This window comes from Otolemur garnettii, unplaced genomic scaffold, assembly GCF_000181295.1.
Source record: "Otolemur garnettii isolate 467f Iridium unplaced genomic scaffold, OtoGar3 scaffold00103, whole genome shotgun sequence".
Taxonomy (NCBI): Eukaryota; Metazoa; Chordata; class Mammalia; order Primates; family Galagidae; genus Otolemur; species Otolemur garnettii.
In genome coordinates this window covers 1,350,323-1,370,272 of record NW_003852498.1, presented here as the reverse complement: position 1 = coordinate 1,370,272, position 19,950 = coordinate 1,350,323, and the positions used below count along the sequence as shown (strand labels likewise).

Below are 19,950 nucleotides of genomic sequence, written 5' to 3'. Positions count from 1 at the left end.
TACAAAAGAAACTCATGTAACCAAAACATTTGTACCCTCATAATAGTCTGAAATAAAATTAAAAGGGAAACACTCAATTTCAAGAAAAAAATGCTAATCAAAATAATAGTAAAATATCACTCTAAAAATACCTCCTTTAGTGAGAACAAATGGACAGTCTCTCTAAACTGCTAGAAGAACTGAGAGTTTAGGTAGCACTTCAGTGAGAGTAATCAATATTCAATAATATGTCATGAAATAAAAACAAAATCTCTAATTAATTTTACTGGAATTTTTTTCTAAAGGCTGACATTAGCCAACAGAAAATATAATACAAATTACAAATGCAAGGCACATAAGTGATTTTAAGTTTTAGCAACTATAGTCCATCAAATGCAAAGAAATAGGCCAAATTAATTACGATATTTTATTTAGTCTAATAAATCCAAGATGCTATCATTCAAGATGCAATCATCATGGAAATATTTTTACATTCAATTTTTTTTCCAAGTCTTAGAAAATTAGTGTGTATTTTGCATTTATAGCACATTGCAATTGGAACCAGCCATATTTTTTTAGTTCTCAACAGCCACGTGACTAGTCGCTGTAGTGCCAGGTAGCACAGTATAGGATGTTTTGCTTTATAGCATATAGAAAACAAGATTACAGCAATCTGATATGGCAGAAAAATCTGCATTCTACATTCTAGTTGAGAAGTACAATTTTGAACTTGCTATCTTTTTTAATACAAATCTGGTATGAAATAGCTAACATATAATAAGAACTGCCTAAATTTATATTACCAACTTGTTTGAATGTGTTTTTAGCTAGCAATATTTGTCTCCTAAGTTCAGGCAGGAAGAAACACAGTTGACTAGACTTGTAAATAAGTCTAAATAAGTAAACAAACTAATGGGCTGGGGTTTTATCATGACGGTTGTGACAGAAAATGTGATGGATCAGAGAGTTGAAGCATATGCAGTAACGGGATAGGAATTTGGATGCATGAATTCCAATTTATATGAAAACAAGGGATGATGCACGGAAAGCAAAGCCCGGGGATAGTTTAAGACTATACCAACATTTTCAGAGAAAGAAATAGGAGTTATTTGCTTTCCACTAAGAACCATATCAAAAAAAAAAAAAAAAAAGAAGGCAGGGAAGGGAAGGGAAGGGGAGGGAGGAAGGAAGGGAAGGAAGGAAAAGAAAAGGAGGAACTCCAAAAATAGAAGAAAACAAAAAAAGAAAACAAGTGAAGCAGAATTACTTAAACACATAACAACATCTATACATTAAAATAAATTCCTCATGGAATTTATGGAACTCTTCTTTGAAATTTCATAGGAAAATCTCCTTGGGTGTGAAGCCATCATATTTTAAGAACAATTAAATAGCTGTAGTAACACTGTTCTGAAAAAGAAAAATAAAACAGTTTCCTTGGCTCGGCGCCTGTGGCTCAAGTGGCTAAGGTGCCAGCCACATACACCTAAGGTGGCGGGTTTGAATCCAGCCTGGGACCACCAAACAACAATGATGGCTGCAACCAAAAAAAAAATAGCCAGGCGTTGTGGCGGGCACCTGTGGTTTCAGCTACTTGGGAGGCAGAGCCAGGAGACTCACTTGAGCCCAGAAGTTGGAGGTTGCTGTGAGCTGTGATGTCACAGCACTCTACCCAGGTGAATAGCTTGAGGCTCTGTCTCAAAACAAACAAACAAACAAAAAACCCTTTCCTTGAAGCCACGCCTCCTTCAACTCCTTCTCTAGCAGCCACGGTATTGAAAGAGTGTCCACGGGTATGTGGCCTCCATGTCCTCACCTGCCTTCACCCCCCCTATGCATTTTAATCTGGTTCTCACCCCCTTGAAAAAAGCTGCTTCCTTGTTTAAGGTGGTTCATAAGCTTCATGATGCCAAATTCATTGGCAAAATTTCAATCCTCATTTTTCCTGACCTATTCAAGAATTTGTGCTGGCCAGTTCACACTCTGACCTGAAACAATTTTTGAAGTCTTGTCATTTACACTTTTATTGTCCTTTCCTTTTTGGCCTCTCCTCCATGCTAGTAAGCACCTTCTTCCTTCTCATCGAACACTCCCATGTTTGTTTTCCAGAGGTGTCTATCCCGGGTCATCCTTTCTGCTTATTCACTGTTGCAGCTTTAAACACCATATTTTTACTAACTTTGCATCTCCACCCTGAACCACCTTTCCAATATCTAAGTGAGAAACACCAAACTGCTAACTTGAAGTCTCAACCTGATTAATTCTCAGGCACCTCAAATATAACAGATCTGAAATTGAAATCCTGATGTTCTCTCATGCCCTCCCAGTTTCCTTCTGCTCCTTTAATCCTTTGCAATGGAGGAAATGACAACTTTGTAATTCTCCCAGTTTTCCATGTCACAAACCTAGGAGTCATTCTTCACATCTCTTTCCCCCTTGCACTCCAAATCTACTGTATCACAAAGGTATGGAAGTAATTGTTCTTCATAAATCTGGCCACTTCTCCATATGTATTACAGTTTGGTGAACTCCTAATGGTTCACAATTTCCTTTTTTGCCCTCTTCCAAGTAATGTACCAATAGCAGAGCTCTGGTGACCTAAGTAGAAAAATCTTGTCATACCTCTTTAAAAACTCCTCAAGAACTCTTTATTCTACTCGTGGTACTCTTTACAGGTTTTGTCTTGGTATATTTTTCCAGTTTATCCTGCAGCTCTGCACCATGCTCATTGTAATACTAAGAGTGTAACCTTGACAAGTCTTGAAATCTTTTTGTCATTCTGTGTCTCGTTCCTTCACCTACTTAATTCCACTTAATTGGTCACACTTGAAATTCATTAATTTGTCCCCACTTCTATTCGGTTTAGCAAGAGCATACTGAATTCTGATTTGTTTTCCAAATCAATCACAATCTCACTAGTAACATATCATTTGTACCTTGATATGATACTAAACTTTCTACTCTATTGCAAAAAAAATATGCTGGTGAAAGACTGATATTAATCTGCTGATATTACATATAAAGTTTTCATAATGGCTTGTCAGTCGTGCCATTTTTCTTCATATACCAAGACGATTGAGATGTTTGCCAAAAACCTAAGCTACTTTAAAATCTCATCTTCTTCTTTTACTAAGATAAATGCCTCAACAATTTTCTCTCTGTATGCCTCAATTTAAATACATTTTAAAAATTTTCCAGAATTGTACTATAAATTTTTCAGGTAAGAAAAATTATCCCATTCACAAAACATGGAAAAATATCATTGCTATAAATTCACAGTTTCATAATCTAAAACTCCAAAGTTCTTTTTTTATATACAAATAAGTAAGACAATTTATTTACAAAAGATCTTTCCTACAAAAAAAAAAAAAAAATAAGACAAAGGAAGTTTTTCAGGCAGATGGAAAGTTGGATTTACACAAGGGAGTGAAGAGAGCCAGGAGTGATTACTGGCTAATTACAAAAGGAGAAACGTAACTTTACAGTTTAGAAGCATGGTGAATATCACTTTAACAAAAAGATCAAAGGTATTATCATTAATAATCAGATAAATCAACATTTTGCAACTCTAAAGTTCTTAACAATGCTTAATTTGCCTTTGAGTGAATTGTTTCTCCCCAACTCTAGGGACGTAGGTTTGGAAACAAAAATAATTGCATGGAAATTTCTTCAGATTTCAGTAATAGTCAGTAAACTCCAAATAGTCTGACTGGAGTTTTATTCCACTAGATATACTCTATTTCTAGTGCATGAAAAGGATAGATTTAATTCTCAGATGGTTTAATTATCAATGGAAGTTACAAAGCCAACATCATTTTAACAATAACAACTTTCTAAAAGAGAAGAAGTTCAGAGGAACAGAAGTAGTCATTTTTCAGAAATAAAGACACTCCAGCCCAAATTCTCTGTTCCTCCAAAAAGAAGAAATTCACTCAAACTAGTTCCTGTTTAAAATAAAAAAGGTAATTTTAAGGATATCATAGGCAATTTCATGGACAGCCAAGATCAGTAAAACAGTTGTATCTTACACATCTGGAAACCAGGGCGTCACAAATTAAGAGTGCTCCCTTTATCTCTCAGTTTTCCTCAACTCTCTCATCACAGCTTGTTTCTAATTATCCGTCTTGTACAGGAACCAAATGACTATCAATCCTCTCCTGCATTTCCATTGACAACAATCTCATTATCTTTCATTGATCTTCTACTGGCAACAATCTCATTGTCTTTTGCTTAGAAGAAGGGCTTTGTTTACTCCAGCACATCTGTATAAGAAGCTTGACAATGCCTGTGATTGGCCAGAAAGCAGCCAGTGGGGGAAGCTGCCAGCGGGCTGCCTATGCTCATGGAAAGTGCCTATTCTTGGCCTAAGTGACATTTTTCTGAGAATCTGAATGATCCAGATGATTCTACTCATTCTCCATGGCTGTGGATCTATAGAACATGAAAAAGAAACAGTTCTGATCCACAGATAAGAGCTTAGAGTAGTAAATGTTGTAAGCCTTTATCGAAAAATGATTATAAAATGGAGGAAATTGTCTCATTAATTAAACCAAAGTAGATTTTTACCTCAATTTTGTCTTTCCAATAATGATCTAATAATTCACAAACTGTACTAAAAATGTATTTATCTCCTGATATTGTAAACTGTTAAATCCACTAAATCTAAATAAAATGTTATAACCCAACAGAAAATATATAACCTTATGGATTTTTCTGACAGTAACAAGAAATATTCTACAATTGCCATCCCAGTGATCCAGATTCTACTATTGCCATTTCAGTAGGAGAATCACAACATTTTTTGTGTTTTTCCACAAAATGGTAACTTAGAAGTTCCACCTTTAATAGTTTAAAAAGCTTTCATAGATGAAAGAACATAATGAATTAGTAAATGCTTTCATTTAATTATACTAAACAGTATAACATTTTGTCCAGAGTTGGCACTACTCCTAGGATGCTGTCATTTATCCAGTCATGTAATGTCCATTTCACATGAATTCAAATTGGGAACATAATAAATAGAAACTTTTACCAGAAGCCAAAGTTTCCAGTGGTCTTGATGCTATATTATTTCTTGGAAAGTTAAACAAGACCCCATAACTACTAAGAAATGAGAATGTTGATCCTGATCAAAAGATGAGGCTTTATTCTCAACATGTAACAGACAAAAAATGAGAAATGAGTCATACAGTAAAGGAAATTCCAAGTCAGAGACTATTCCTGTACTTTCAATACATCTATACAATGTAGCACATATATAAAAAATGAGGGAATAGGAACTATTAATGTGGAAAAGCATCAGAGGAACTTAAAAGAAAGGAAAATATGACATATAGTGGGATGAAACACAATGTATTTTAATGCAGTGGCTTATAAAAGCCACTAGGCATTTATGAATTACTTTTCACAATTACAAAGGGAAGTCATCTTTTAGTTCCATACATTTTCTGATATTTTCATCATCTGGACTATTTCAATGTCGGCAATAAAACTTAGATGCCATTCTTCATATTTCACAGAGAAAAGAATTACAAGGCCAAATAAGAGCTTAGTTTTAAAATAATAATTCCTGTAATGTTTCTACTCTTATTTGACAGCTGTTTCCAAAATCACTGTTAAGATATTCTACAATCTATAAAAAATGTGATAAAATAGCAACTTTAACTTAGGTAACAGCCATTTAAACTCCTAAAGCATGGCTTTTATATGTACATGAATTAGCCAAGAATAACAATGTTCTTCACTTTGCATTGAAATTCTATTTTAACCTAGCAGTAAATATTTTAGCAAAACAGATTCTTCATCCTCTTATAAACTGAAATATTCCATAATTTTGTGTTTGATGCTTATTCTTTCACCTATATTTATGCATTATTTAAACTGAGTCACCACTGGTACTCTATGATATGAGAATATAGAGCATTCTCTCATTTTGTAATGAGCAATTACTAAATTCCTATTTTATTCTTTCCTGAAACTGGTATATTTTCTACCCTTTTAATCAGTCTATCTTTGTTCTTCTCATGTCAATTCTTCTTCTCCTCTCAGAACTATTAACCATAGTATTTCCCTAATACCTCCACCGAGGGAGCCATACCTCCTATTTTTTTTAATATGAGAGCTTGATTATTTCATAATTAGGTCATCTCCCAAGTCAGTGTCAGATAATCTGCATGAGGTAGTTTCTCAGTAGAAACTCTGGCTTACATATGTAAATATAACACTATTGATCAATGACCTAAAAATTAAAATAATAACTAACATGTTTGAAGCAATTACTATTTGTTTTAAAACCCTGAAAAAGACTTCATTTGCATGTTATCTTTTAATACTCAACACAACTTTCAAATAAATGTTACTTTTATTTTTAATAGATTTTGGTTTTTAATAAACAAACAAGAAATGAGAGATTTATTTATTCATCTGAGCTTATAGATCAGATAAATAACAAAGGTGGGACTGGATCTGAGGCAGGATGAGTCCAGAGGCCATCCTATGAAGGACACGATCACTTACAATCTGTCCTTAGATGTAGGAGAAAAGGTCCAGGTGTAACTTCGAACTTGCTGATGTTTAAGCTTGTTATCTTCAGATATCAGATATCTGAAGTACTTCAGAATCATTCCATATTAAAATGGAAAAACTCTAAAAACACACTCTCTCTCTTAAAGAAAAAAAATCTCAGTACAAGTGACCTTATAACAAGCTTTCCAGACTGAAGAAAGCAAGTTTTTCATCGGTCAGTACCAGACCAGAGTATATCGTTAGTAGGAGAAATGTAGGTTGTTAGACATACTGAAAAATTTCAGGCAAAGCAAAAAGCTTCAAATCTTTAGGAACTTCAAGACAGAGAGGAGAGACTTTAACTAATTATGCTCCTAACAAACTGTATACAAACATTGGCACATGATGCAACAAGATATATATCTAGTTCCACCCTTTCTGTTTTTAAACAAGTCATTTATTTAACTTTTATCAGAGGCATCAAATAATATTAATAAAAATACAAAAACTATAGAGTGGGGAATAATCTGTGCTTTAATCAATAAGCAATGACTCCTTAGTGAAGGTAGCAGTTAAAATGTAAAATTCATTAGTTTTGGAATAAAATAGAAAGAATCTCTCTTTTGGACATTGGTAGGTAGTATTTAGTTAATCATAAACCAAAAAATAGATATATTCTAAATGGAATTTTGATCTATTGTGCCCCATTTTTACTGTGTTTTAGAACTCAGTATTCCATCTTTCCTGCTTCCATTGAAGGACATCTTGGACGCTTAACAGTTAACAGACCTCTCCCATGGCAGCACAGAGGTTGTGTAGCAGTAAGTTCTACCTACAATTAAAAATAGTAGAAATGAAACCATGTTCACCATGTTATCCTCTTATTACTACATGATTCTTGTGAGGGAGTAAAAGGTCATTAGTGAGTTGACAAATGTGTGATCTTCAGAGAGTTCCTAGTTATTGGAGTGTGGGCAAGGCACTCAGTGGATCAGTTTGCTTTCTCCACAATGAGGCAATTGGACTGCCCGACCCCTAACATGCCACATTAAGCTTGCATCTGTGCTGTGTTAAGAAGTATGCAAAACATGTTTCCAGTTAAAAACATGAATAAAAAAACAAAAAATGGACATGGAATGATGTCAAAAGGTGATTCATTATAAGAAAAGTTTCATTGAAAGAAAGTAACTGACACAAATGATAAATATCATATTGACCAGGACCAAAGAGGATGGGGAAAACACGTGGCAGGAACAAAAGTAATCAAATGATGTAGAAGTTGGTTCACCTCTCTCTAGAGTTGTTCACACCGCATGTGCCTCCAAGGGTTACTTGAGTATCAACTGAAACAAAAGCCCTTTTCTGGCTGTGTTCAATCTAGAGTTTGAAAAAAATCGTACCCTGTTCTATTGAACTAAATTGTTAAACTGAAATTAGCTCAAGGTTCTAAAGACATGGTTGGTTTATTTATAGACACTAGCAAAGGAAGTTCTGCTGCAGACCGTCAAAGCCACGGTGTTTAAGAATGTCCATGCACAATATTTAAAAATATTAACACATTAAGATACCACGTGCTCTAATTCCTTTCTTGTCATTTCCATTCTCATGAACGCACTTCCCATTCTAACTGAAAGCAATTTAAAAAATCTATTTATTAAAAATGCAGTAGCCAAGAGAAGCCAAAATTACATTACCTAGAAAAAGCTAGTAAGCTATAAGAAATTTAATTCTATTTAGCAAACTAAAAGAATTTCATCAACATATATTTTTTGTTGCATTTCTACCACAAACATCAGTAATATTAATACTCCTTTTTTTAAAATTTCTAATCTAAACACTTTTTCTAATGTACTTTGCAAATGCATTTGAAATCCTTAAAAAAGAGCTGACTATAACTTTCTTAATGTCCAATTGAGAAAGTAAATGTATTTATTTATTCAACCAAATTGACTATTTTCCTTGGTAGAGCCCACTGAGCGGGGAGGCAGTGGTAGGATTCTATGCAAACTAAGCAGCCCGCCGAGTAGCAGGTCCCCGTTCGTCCATCCTAGCAGTTTCCCGGGTCGCTTTTGTTAGGCCAGGCCGGTTTCGCTATGTTTGCAGAACTGGAAAACAGGCACAATGCTGAAAATCCCCTTCCAGAGTGACTGCAGAAACTACAGGACCCTGTCTCAGTGCTCTGGAAAGTTCCAGACCCTCAGATGTTGCGGGCTCTGGGGCTGCCCGCCCGGCGGGCCAGAACTTGGGGCGCGCTCCGAGCTCGTCCGGTCCAAACTCCCCTGCAGAGAAGTGGGGACCCAGCCGTCGGGGCTGCCGGGCGGCGGGATCACAGGGCAACGCCGCGAGCCTCGGGGGCCCCTGCGCAGTATGTGTAACGATGCCCCCTAGTCTCCACTAAGCCCTAACGCCGTCCCGCGGGCTCCCCATCCAGCCCCGAACGCGCGACCCACCTGGGGGCGCCGGGCCGCAGGGGGGCTGGGCGGCCGTGCCAGCCCCTCTGCCGGGCGCCGCGGGCAGCATGGTGGCCGCTGCAGCCGAGGGCCTGTGCTCTCGGGCCGGAGATTCTCCGCGAGCTCTTCTCTCTGTCCTCGCCTCTTCTCCCCCGAACCCGCCAGCCACCCAGGGCAGCTGTGGCCAAGGTCTCAGGAAACTCAGCCCCTGGGCTCCGGCCGCAAGACCAGCGCTTGGCTTTGCTGGGCGCTCGGAGGAAGTGAAACTACTCTGGGGCTTGCTCTTGCATCCTTTTTCAAAAAGCGGGTCTTGGTTTCTCACACACTCGTCCCTGTTTCCTTCTCATCTTTTCGCCCAGGGTATCTTTAGGACCATGTTACTACTTGCGACAGTGTCTCTTCTTGTTCATTCCAGGTCTAGGATACTGTCCCCACTCCAGGCAGACATAAGGATGCCTGAAGTTGACATTTGCAGGAAAGAGGGAATAGCTTATCTCTATAGATAATAGGTAGAGAGAAGTCAAGATGTACATAGGATTGTAATTTTTTAAATTTAAACCAGACTTTCTAGGCTAGGTTTACAAATTGAAAAGTGATTTTTAAATTACATGTAAAATGTACTTGCTAATTCTGCTGCAACTCAAAAGTGGTCCCAATAAAAAATTAGTTCATACATCGTATTAGTCTTCCCAAACTGGAGCTCCTTATAAGTTTTAAACACTTAGGTATGCCCAAAGGAATGTCCCAGAGCCTTAAAAGATATTCCTTTTCTCAAGGATCTCTAAACTGGTAATTTAACTTTTGAAGTTGAAAATATTTTTGCAGATCAATTTGAAGATTTGGTAGCCATGCATGGTTTAAGTAGCCCTCTTCCCTTTCTTATAAAAGAAACCTAAAGGGAGGCTTGCTTAGCCACTGTTTCTCCTCACACGGTCTTTTTATGGAATGCTATAAATATCAAGTATCAAAGACAATGTTAACTTTTCTTACATAACTGAACTTGTTATTAGAACTTTATAATGTAATGTAGAAAATGGAGAAGTATGTGAGATGTCAGAAAGATTTGAAAGCTATGATAGGTATATTTATCTGCTTTCCAATAGTTCTTTTAACATCATTATTGATTTCAACTTGGTTTCCTGAATTTGAAATGATGGAGCAAAACATCTTATTTGATTTATGAAAAAGTTGTCATATTGACAGGTATATTGTCTTTTATAGATGCCTGTGTCGCAGAGGAGTTCTGAAATTGGTGACTGTTACAGCAGGTGTGATGTTCAATCCTCTATATGCCTGTTTACCAAGACACATCAATATATTACAGATAAAAAGAGAGTCCAGATTATAGGGTCTAGATAAACTCTTGGGCACTATTTTCAGAAATTTAATTCTTAGGAAACTGTAAGTCTTCTTGACCAAATTTATTAGGGAAATAATGTGCTAACTGATGAATTTCACAGTTTGTGTGAGTATGAATGTGTATTCCTGACAGGAGCTACCTTTTACCAACATACACACTCCAGCTTACACTCTCCAATTACATGTCCAAATCTTCAAAGGAACCATCTGTGCATACGAAAACTAGTTAATAAAAGTAGTCTTCAAATTGTAAATTACATCTTCACAGATACTGAACGGCCTTTCCATAGGAAGAAGCCTGGGCCAGAAGTCGGAAGGCTGCAGTTCTCACTGTGACTCTGCACCTTGCTCTCAAGGTGACTGGAACCATTCTTTTTTTTTTTTTTTTTTTTAGCTCACACTTATAAGTGAGAGGAACAATTCTGACCATTTCTGAGCCTTGCATATCTCATCTAAATGAGTAAATTGAAATAATTATATTCAAGCCTCTGCCAGCTATATATAACACTGTCTCCTCCAATACATGTGGAAAATCAGATTTACAGTACATAGGGACTGAAGTACATCTTCAGATGCTTATCCCCACTATGTCAATATGGTCCCAGGAAATGGAAAAATAAAAGAAAAAAATGTGCTTAAAATTATGCGCTGATTTCTGAAAGGTATTTGTTAAGATTTTGTGTTGGAAAAACTTAAAAATCTTCCACTAAAGTTTAAAAATTATTCTGCCCTTATTTTGTATTGCAGGTACTGAATAGGAACCTGCAATACAAATAATTCTTGTTCAAAAGTTGTAAGCTAGTGTATAGCCCACTGGCTGACTGACTTACAAACACTTATTCTTTTGTTTTACTGTTTGAAGTTAAATTGACTACTCCCCCTTTTTAAGAAAAGTATTTTATATGCTAGGCAGTATACAAGAGGTTCACAATATTCAGGTAATTTTGTTCTCAAAACAATGTGGCTTTAACTAGATTTTATAAAAGAGAAATCTAGGTTTTTTTGTTTGTCTTGTTTATTTTGTGACAGAATCTCACTGTGTCACCCTGGGTCGAGTGTCATGGCATTAGCTTAGCTCACAGCAACCTCAAACTCTTGGGCTCAAGCCGTCCTCTTGCCTTAGTCCCCCAGGTAGCTGAGACTACAGGTGCCCGCCACAAGGCCTGGCTAATTTTTCCTATTTTTAGTAGAGATGGGGGTCTCACTCTTGCTCTGGCTGGTACCAAACTCTTGAGCTCAGGCAATCTACTCGCCACCACCTCACAGAGTGCTAGGATTATAGGCCTGAGCCACTGTACTAGCTGAAGCCTCAGCTTTACAAGTTTCAAGTGACAGAGCTGGAATTCAGGCCTAGATCTGACTCCATGGCCTCCCCTTTTAATTAAAATCTCCTCCTCCCTTTTAAGTCTATTACACTTAAGGCTATTACAAAGATTAATCAGATCTAATAGGCTAGGTTATACATATGTATATAGAGACACTGAAAATTTGTTTTTGCTTTCCTACCCACTTTCCCACAAAGCCATAATCCCATAGAACTAAACACCAACATCTTTAAAAACAGGTGTGAACTGCATTTATAATTCATTACAATTTTGGTGCTCTTTGGCTGAGGATACGTAGACATTGACATGCATACATACACACAGATGTGGTGACCTAAGTCCTACATATATTCAAACTTTACCAATGCACTTATGAAAATATATTTTAGAAAAGTTTTTACTCATTTTGACCTTATGTCTGTGTCAAGCACATCTCTATTATAGTCAAGTTCACTTTTCCCCTGCGTTTCCCCTAAGGAGAGGACACCATCTGAAATGTTGGGTTATCTGTTGGTTTGCATTTGTTCTCAGGGAAGAAGCACTTAGTAATTCTCACACTGTGAAGCTTTTTCAGTCAGAATGCCACCAGCAGTGTGTAATAGCAGGTTTCTGATTTTACCTCTGTTACAGAATAACAAAAATATGCTAGCCACAGTCAGTTTCTTGTTTCTCAATGTATCAAACGCTTGGATCCATTGACTTCTTCCCTTGCATTCTCTTTTCTAGCAGAATATTGACAGTCTCAATATTATTACCCCACTCTGTGGATACTGTAAGAGCCTCATGCTGACTCTGTGTTCCAGTAAATGGACAGAGAAAGTGGTTTGCTGTTGTCCTGTTGCCGTTGCCATGGCTGACGCCTTGTGCCCTTGCAGACTGGATGCTGTTGCTCATGCTATTGGCTTTATTTCTGCTTTTGGATTCTGGATGTGTTTAAAGAACAAAACTGGTTCTTTCCTAAAGCAACAACCTATCCTAAAAGTGAAAGGGTTTACTATTGCATGACTATTAATTGGAGAATTTTCCTCCTGGGAGACATGTCTGGAGTTTTAGACACTGAATAATACTATTCTCCTTGGGTATATTGTATTTCTTATTTGCTAGCTCAGAACTAAACCAAATACCAGGAAAGTTTGAAGGAATTTCCTAGCAATAATACTGCTTTCTTTGTCATTACCAGGAAGCTTTCTTCATTTTTTATCTCCCTCTCCCACATTTAACTGAATTCTTCACTCCTAATCAACCCCAAAATGATCACATCCTAATCTCCAGAACCTGTGGATATATTACTGTACATTGAAAGTAGAATTAAGTTAAAGATCTCAAGATGGAAAAGATATACTGGATTATCCAGAGAGTCCAATGTAATCACAAATGGTACTTATAAGAAGGAGGCAGAAAAGTCAGAGAGATATGATAAGAAGGCCAGAGATTGGAGTAATGTGCTTTGAATATGGAGAGGCCACAATCCAAGGAAAACAGGTGGCCTCTAGAAGCTGGAAAAGATGAGTGAACGGATTCTCCTGCAGAGCGTCCAGGAGGAACCATTCCTGTTGACACCTTGACTTTTAGCCCAGTGGGGCTGACTTTGGATTTCTGATCTCCAGACTTCTAAGATAATAAATTTGTGTTACTAAGTTACTAAGTTGTGATAATTTGTGGTAGTAGAAATATGAAACTAACACATCAGTTTATGGTGATAAGTTGAGTATTTGGAAAGATTAAAATAATGAAAATTGCTTTACATTCTTCTAAGAAAATATGCATTAAAGAATATTTAATTCGCTTTACCTTTAACTTCCTAAGTCCCTATGGAGCAATATGTTCTTGTTAATTAATGACTATGATAGCTGTTCGGTATTCCTTCCTGCATGCTTTGTGCTCTAGTGATTGAGTAGATGTGCTGAATCTTCTGGATTACATTGAGTCTGATTTGTAGAAGTAACCACATTTTCTACTTATACTGAAGCACACACCACTGTTCCCACCCTTCCAGCTACACCCCCGCTTGTGCTGAGAAGTAAAAATGAGTTTACTGAAAGGAATCTTGCTCAGTAGATCTGGGTTTTTAACAGTCAATATTGTAAAAAATTTGAAGGTTACAGCTAAAGTTCTCCAACTCTCCTTTTGAGTTTTTTGAGTCTCTTTATGAACCATGGTGTAGCTTTTATGCATTTTCACCTTATAATTATTGATTTAATTAGGGTTTCAGGCCCACTCTTCACCCACTGTGTTTTCTTAAGCAACTAATTCACTACATGCCTTTCAATATCCAAACCTGTTAGCTTCACTCCTTGAGGATTGGTAAAATAACATTGCTCTTTATATTTTTATTTTTCATTAATTTATTCAAAAGCAACTTAGTAAATGCCCACTATATATAAGGTATTTGACATACAGAGATGAAAAGTTAGGGCCCTTGCTTCCAAAAATGTCTAACTTTGAGACATTCTGCTTCAGTTTTTGTGGAAAATTATGCAGGACAAAATGATACTAAATAGTTCTATGGCAATTGAAAAATACTTTAGGACCATTGGAAGGATCCAGAATATTCTTATAAGTAAAGTGAGTGTTAGGGCATGTTCCATTAGAAATCATTCATAGTAAAGAAACTGAAATTGGGAGTGTTTGGAAAGAGAAGATAACAACAGGAAGTGGTTGGAGAAAAATTTCAACAGGAAGAGAAACAAAGATAATGTGTTTTGGCCAGTGATGTAACTACCTACTAATTGTGCTTACTGTGGGTTCTAAGAACTGTTGAAATGATCTGAGAATTGGAAGAGAATATAGAAAAGAATGTAGAATATCTACCACAAAATTTTCTAGGGAAATGAGTAGCTTGTTAAGCGCTTAGAAGAGAAAAAAATGCAGGAATTTATTTGAGACAAGTGAAGTTGGTTTCTTTCTAAGACCCAGATCATCATGGGCTATGAACTAAAAAGCAAACGTTATTGTAGTCCCTATCTGAAACACCTGTCCAGAGAAGAAAAAGCAGTTTCTATAATGAACTCTTTTCCAAAGCCAAAAAAGAAGGGAAGAAGAGCAAAAAGAGGCATTTTTTATAGTAAAAATTCTCGCTGAAAAACGGAAATGTTTGAAACAAAACCAATAACAAAATAAATAGTATCTCCTACAGATCTTCTGAATGTTCTCTTTTTCCCTTTTCTGTGGCTAGACTAGAATGTATGCCCCCACTATCTGAGGGACCAGCTGTGTGGGAACAGTTAGACTTGTGAAGAGGCCACCTTTGGGCACTCTTGCTTCCCTGGCGAGCAATCTATGAGATTTCAGGATAGAGGATGATCCAGGGCTCTCAATGGCTCAGGCTCTCTATTCTGTTGCAAGGCCTTATGTAGAGTTCCTGGATGCTGAGCCTTTGAGGAATGCTGAAGGACATCCAGGCCATCCTCATGGGACCAATGAAAAGTATTTCTTCATGAAGATCCTGGGATCAAAGATGTCATATAAAAAAATATTTTAAAAAAACCCAAAAATGTCATGTATATTTTTGAAGGAAAGAGAAGACATTATTTAGGGTGATTTCTTTCTGAGCCTCGGTCAAGCATACCTAGGAGAGAGATGTTTAAAATAACAATGAAGAAAAAGTAAAGTCATAGGTATAGCTACCTATCAAATGGTAGCTTGGATAGGCACAGATGTATACTATGGAATAACAAAATCAAAATTTGAGTTTAGGGAGAATAATTACTTTTTATACTAGGCCAGTGGTTCTCAACCTTCCTAATGCTGCGAACCTTTAATACAATCCAAAGGGGTTGTGACCCACAGGTTGAGAACTGCTGCTCTAGGCCATAGAGTAGTACAGGTGCCCAGAATAAACCCATGGATATCTCCAGCAAAGTCCCAGATAATAATTTGGCTTTTATCTTTCCTGGGCCAACTCCTAAGAAAGAATGATAACAGGCAGTGTAGAATTAGGCATTACTGGTCTCCTGACAACTATGTGTTCAGTAATAGCATAATCCCACCATCATTTCCAAAAGATGAGCTTATCATACCACTAACTCTTAAAGCTAAAGTAAGAGACCATATGGACCTACATAAAAAATTTTCATTCTAGTAGGATCAAAGTTATTAGTTGGTTGTAGAGAAAATTCACTCATATTTCTAAAATTTGCAGAAATTTCCCTAACTTGTTAATAATTCTCTTGCTTTGAGATGTGTTTCACTAGAAGTTTTGAAATGGAGTAATTTCAAATTATTATCAGACCTGAATCCAACAATGGTATTGGATTAAGAATCAAGATATCTGGGATAATTTTTATTTTATTACTTATATCAGGTTTAGTCTTAGCCTTGGAAATATCATTTCATTTTTGCTAGAATTTCACCTTCTGTAAAATGAGGTGCTTGGGCCAGAAGTTTTCCACATTTCTTTTATGCTCTTAAAATCTAAAACTAAAATTTCGATTAGACATCCAACTTGAAGGTGATGATGAAAAGTTAACGGTTCCCCCTTCTCCAGTTGTACATCAACCAATTAATGCATCAAGGAAAGCAAAAAGTAAGCAAAATCCAGCTTTCAAAAAATAATGTGAGCAAAACCCCAAACCCAATTGGTAGAAGGTGTTTGGATAAAAAGTGGAGTCATGATATTTATTGCAGTTGGCCATCAAAGAACCAGCAGATATTTTTATGGTAAAAAGGTGTACACTATGTATAAAACTACTCCCTTGTTTGAAGCTGCAGAATTTAGACACGTTTCTTGGCAATAAAAATTGCCCAGAGGTAGGGCAGCGCCAATGGCTCAAAGGAGTAGGGCGCCAGCCCCAGAGGTGGTGGGTTCAAGCCCAGCCCTGGCCAAAAACTGCAAAAAAAAAAAAAATTGCCCAGAGGTGAATATGTTTGAAAAACAGAGAACACAGCTACAAATAATTGTTTAGATAAATCACATAAGAAGAAATAGTCTGTCCCCATGGGAAATGGGACAAGAGGAAATCAGGCACATATATTATGAAAAGGTCTGCCTAAATATCTCCAACCTATTGGACTTAGAGAAATAAAGGTTAATTCTGTGTCACTTGAAAATAACTACTTTTTTTTTGAATTTTATAATTTTTTTATTTTTATATATACATGTGATTATTAGGTTTTCACTTTTTGCCTTCACAGAATTAAAAAGGATTAAAATTTACCAACAATAACAATATTTAAGATAAGGACTAGAAATAAAAACCTCATAAAGAATGAATGAAAATAAATACATTCAGAAAATAAATCAGACAATTCTGCAACAAAGTATTAAGCAATAATAATAATAGTAATGCAAAGAAAGTAGCATTCACATTGTCAAATAGAGTATGGCTATTATAGAATGCTTTGACTGAGGTTCAGTATAGAGTCATCAATTAACTTATTATTTTTTTCCAAAGTCTCAAAAAATAGACATCTAAAATTTATAAATAAAAATAAAAGATAATTTCAAAAAACACATCATGCCAAATCAAAAATAACAATCTGGATCATTGCCCATGTTCTTCATCAAATAGCTAAACAAGAAAAATTACCTCTTATGGATTTTTCTTATTTGTAAAGTCAAGTACATATAAAAAATTATGATAAAAAGGAAGAAAGAAACAGAGAGCAAGACAGATGATGAAAACTCATTAGAAAAGTATTGGCATAAAAAAGTGAAACTTGAAACCAGATGTCTTGCCACTAATCTCCCAGAAACTTAACATAATAATCTCCCCTATATATTAAGAGTACAGAAGATGGATATAAAGCCCCAAGAAAGAGATATTAAAATATAAGGAAAATGGTCGTCTTCCCTATACCCCACTCCAATCTAAGCATACAAAATTCATCAGACAAACTCCAATGGAAAAACATTCAACAAAGTGCCTGAGCAGCGGTCTTCAAAACTGTCAAGGTCATCAAAAAAAAAAAAAGGAAAGTTTGAGAAATTTTCATATCCAAGAGAAAAAAAAAAATGTCTTGTGATATCCTGGTGGGTCCTGGAACAGAAAAAGGATAATAAGAAGGAATAAGAATAAGAAGGAATGAGGAAATCTGAATAAAGCATGAACTTTGTAACATAAAAAAAGGGAAAGATAAAACATAGGTTCTTCGTGCTAAAGAAAGGTAAGATAAAAACAAAATCATAATAGAAATAAAAGTAAAATTGGAAACAGTAGAACAAAATAGAAACTGCTGAAAATATGCAGAGGGCACCAAAATATGTACACACGTTATAGAAAGGAAAAAACAAAACTATATTCAAATTGCAATTCTCAATATATTCCAGCAGTGGAAGATGAATACCAGTCTTTTTGAGCAAGCACCTCTTGTAATTGCAGAAGTCAAGTGTGACTTGAGTATTCTAAATTTAATATAGATTTTTTCTTTCTTTAAAATGTATATACATTTATAAGAATAAATGTATAAGGAAAGGAAATGTATAGAGGAAGGAAATAAGAAAAACTAACTGAACAGTATGAAAATTAAAATATAAAAGAAAAGTTTAGGTAAAGAAGCCAGAATATTATATGCATAAATGGAGTTCCAAAAGAATAAATTCAATGTGAATGAACAAATAAATAAGTACAGCTAAAAAACAAACATTCTAGTTTTCAAAGAAGTGCTGGAGCTAAATGTTGAAATGATACAGTGTGTCTTAGAGCCATGAGGCCACCCATGGCCTTTTGGATCCTCGAGTGCAGCCTTTTGAACAAATCCAACCTGTGACTAACTGCTATTCTATTTGCTGAGCAGAACCCACCATTACTCACTGGAAGGCTGGCAGGACACCACCGAGGGTGCCTTGTGGATTACAGGAACAGAGGGAGAACCTAGCCCCCAGGAGCCCCTGAAGATTTACGAATATGAGGCACCTTTGTTGGTAACAAACCTGGGGAGTGTGTTTGGATTTGGGCAAGGGGCAGTACTTGGGGATCTGAAGGGCCACATGTGACCTTGAGGATGCAGGTTCCCAACCTGTGTCTTAGACTAATCACAATGAATTATATTGTAATCAAATGTTCACACTTCAAGGATAAGAAATTATTCCTTTAAAGATTAATACATGTAAAAGGGGATGGAATGTACCAGGCTGCCCTCACATTTTTCCTCAGCAGTATTAAACATAAGGAAACAACTGGGCTATACATTTAATTTATTTTTTAACTCAAGAATGTCACACAGCCAAACTGTCCCTTCATACAGAGGCAACAAACAAGTACTTTTCCAAATAAAAGCAATTTCATAGTGTTATAGCATTGAAACCTTCTTAAAGAAAATAGTTGGGAATTTCTAGCAAAGTAAGAGAGGGATTGAAATATTAAAGTGCTAAGCTTGCCTCGATTTAACTATAGGTCTAAGACTAAAATAAAAGTGAATAACATGCCCAAGAATGATGTATCTAATGGAAATTTAGAGGTCAAAGAAGAGAGAATGTAAGCCTTAAATTGAATTTCTCAAGAAACAGAAATGGAGATAAGATTAAATTATCAAATTGCCCTTAATAATTTTTTAAAGAGAGTTGGTCCTAGTAAGCACCACTTGAGAATAAGAAAGTAAAACAAGTAAAAGATGAAAGGTGCATCCTTGAGCAGTGGGCAACTGGGGTTCAATCCCACTGAGCTCTCCTGGGATGGAGTGTGGGGAGAATATGATGTGACCTCAATCAAGGGCCGGGGGAGCTGACATTTATCCATCGATTTTTTTCAGCATTGGTTAAAAACATATTAATTCCTCAGCACTGCTGGCAGCAAGTCTTTGCCAATAGATCAGAAAAGACTTTTAGGCAAAAAGCAACATGTGTTTGCCATTGACAAGTATGTGCAAGATGGGTATGTTCTGGATGACCACAACATCACCACATGGTAGAAGTGTATATGTGTGTGTTTGTGTATGTGTATTTGCATGGTTTGCTGATTTATAGTACCTAGAGTAATAACACTTCCTATTGATTTTAAAATACATATTTAATAGTATGAATGTAACCAAAAAGAAATAATATAATGAACTCAATTTAGTAAATTAGGTAGGATGAGAAATGAGAGAAAGGGATATTTTCTAATTCTATCATTGCTAATAGTTCACTTAACTTAGTGCAATCTGTATACATAGAGTATAAACATATTACATAAATTTATAATAAAAACATGATATTTTGATTTTCAGAAAAAATAGAATGTAGGTTAACTACTGAGTGAAAGATTTTTTGAAAGTAAATTTTAAAGAAGGCATAACATAAAATAATATGACAGTGTTAAGGTCAAATCTCTCTGAAATATCAATAAAAGTAAGTAAAATAACCATTTCTATTTAAAGTAAAATATTGGAACATGGCAAAAATAAAATTATGATCT

General features: G+C 36.0%; 1 protein-coding gene across 1 annotated transcript in view; it reads right to left on the bottom strand.

Annotated features, from left to right (window-relative positions):
* BANK1 (B cell scaffold protein with ankyrin repeats 1) overlaps nucleotides 1-9,003 on the bottom strand; it is a 277,972-nt gene extending 268,969 nt beyond the window's left edge. The window contains exon 1 of the mRNA XM_012809273.2: nucleotides 8,934-9,003. Coding sequence (XP_012664727.2) covers nucleotides 8,934-9,003 — 70 coding nt within the window. The remainder of the gene's footprint in view (nucleotides 1-8,933) is intronic.
* Between the last annotated feature and the right edge of the window lie 10,947 nt (nucleotides 9,004-19,950).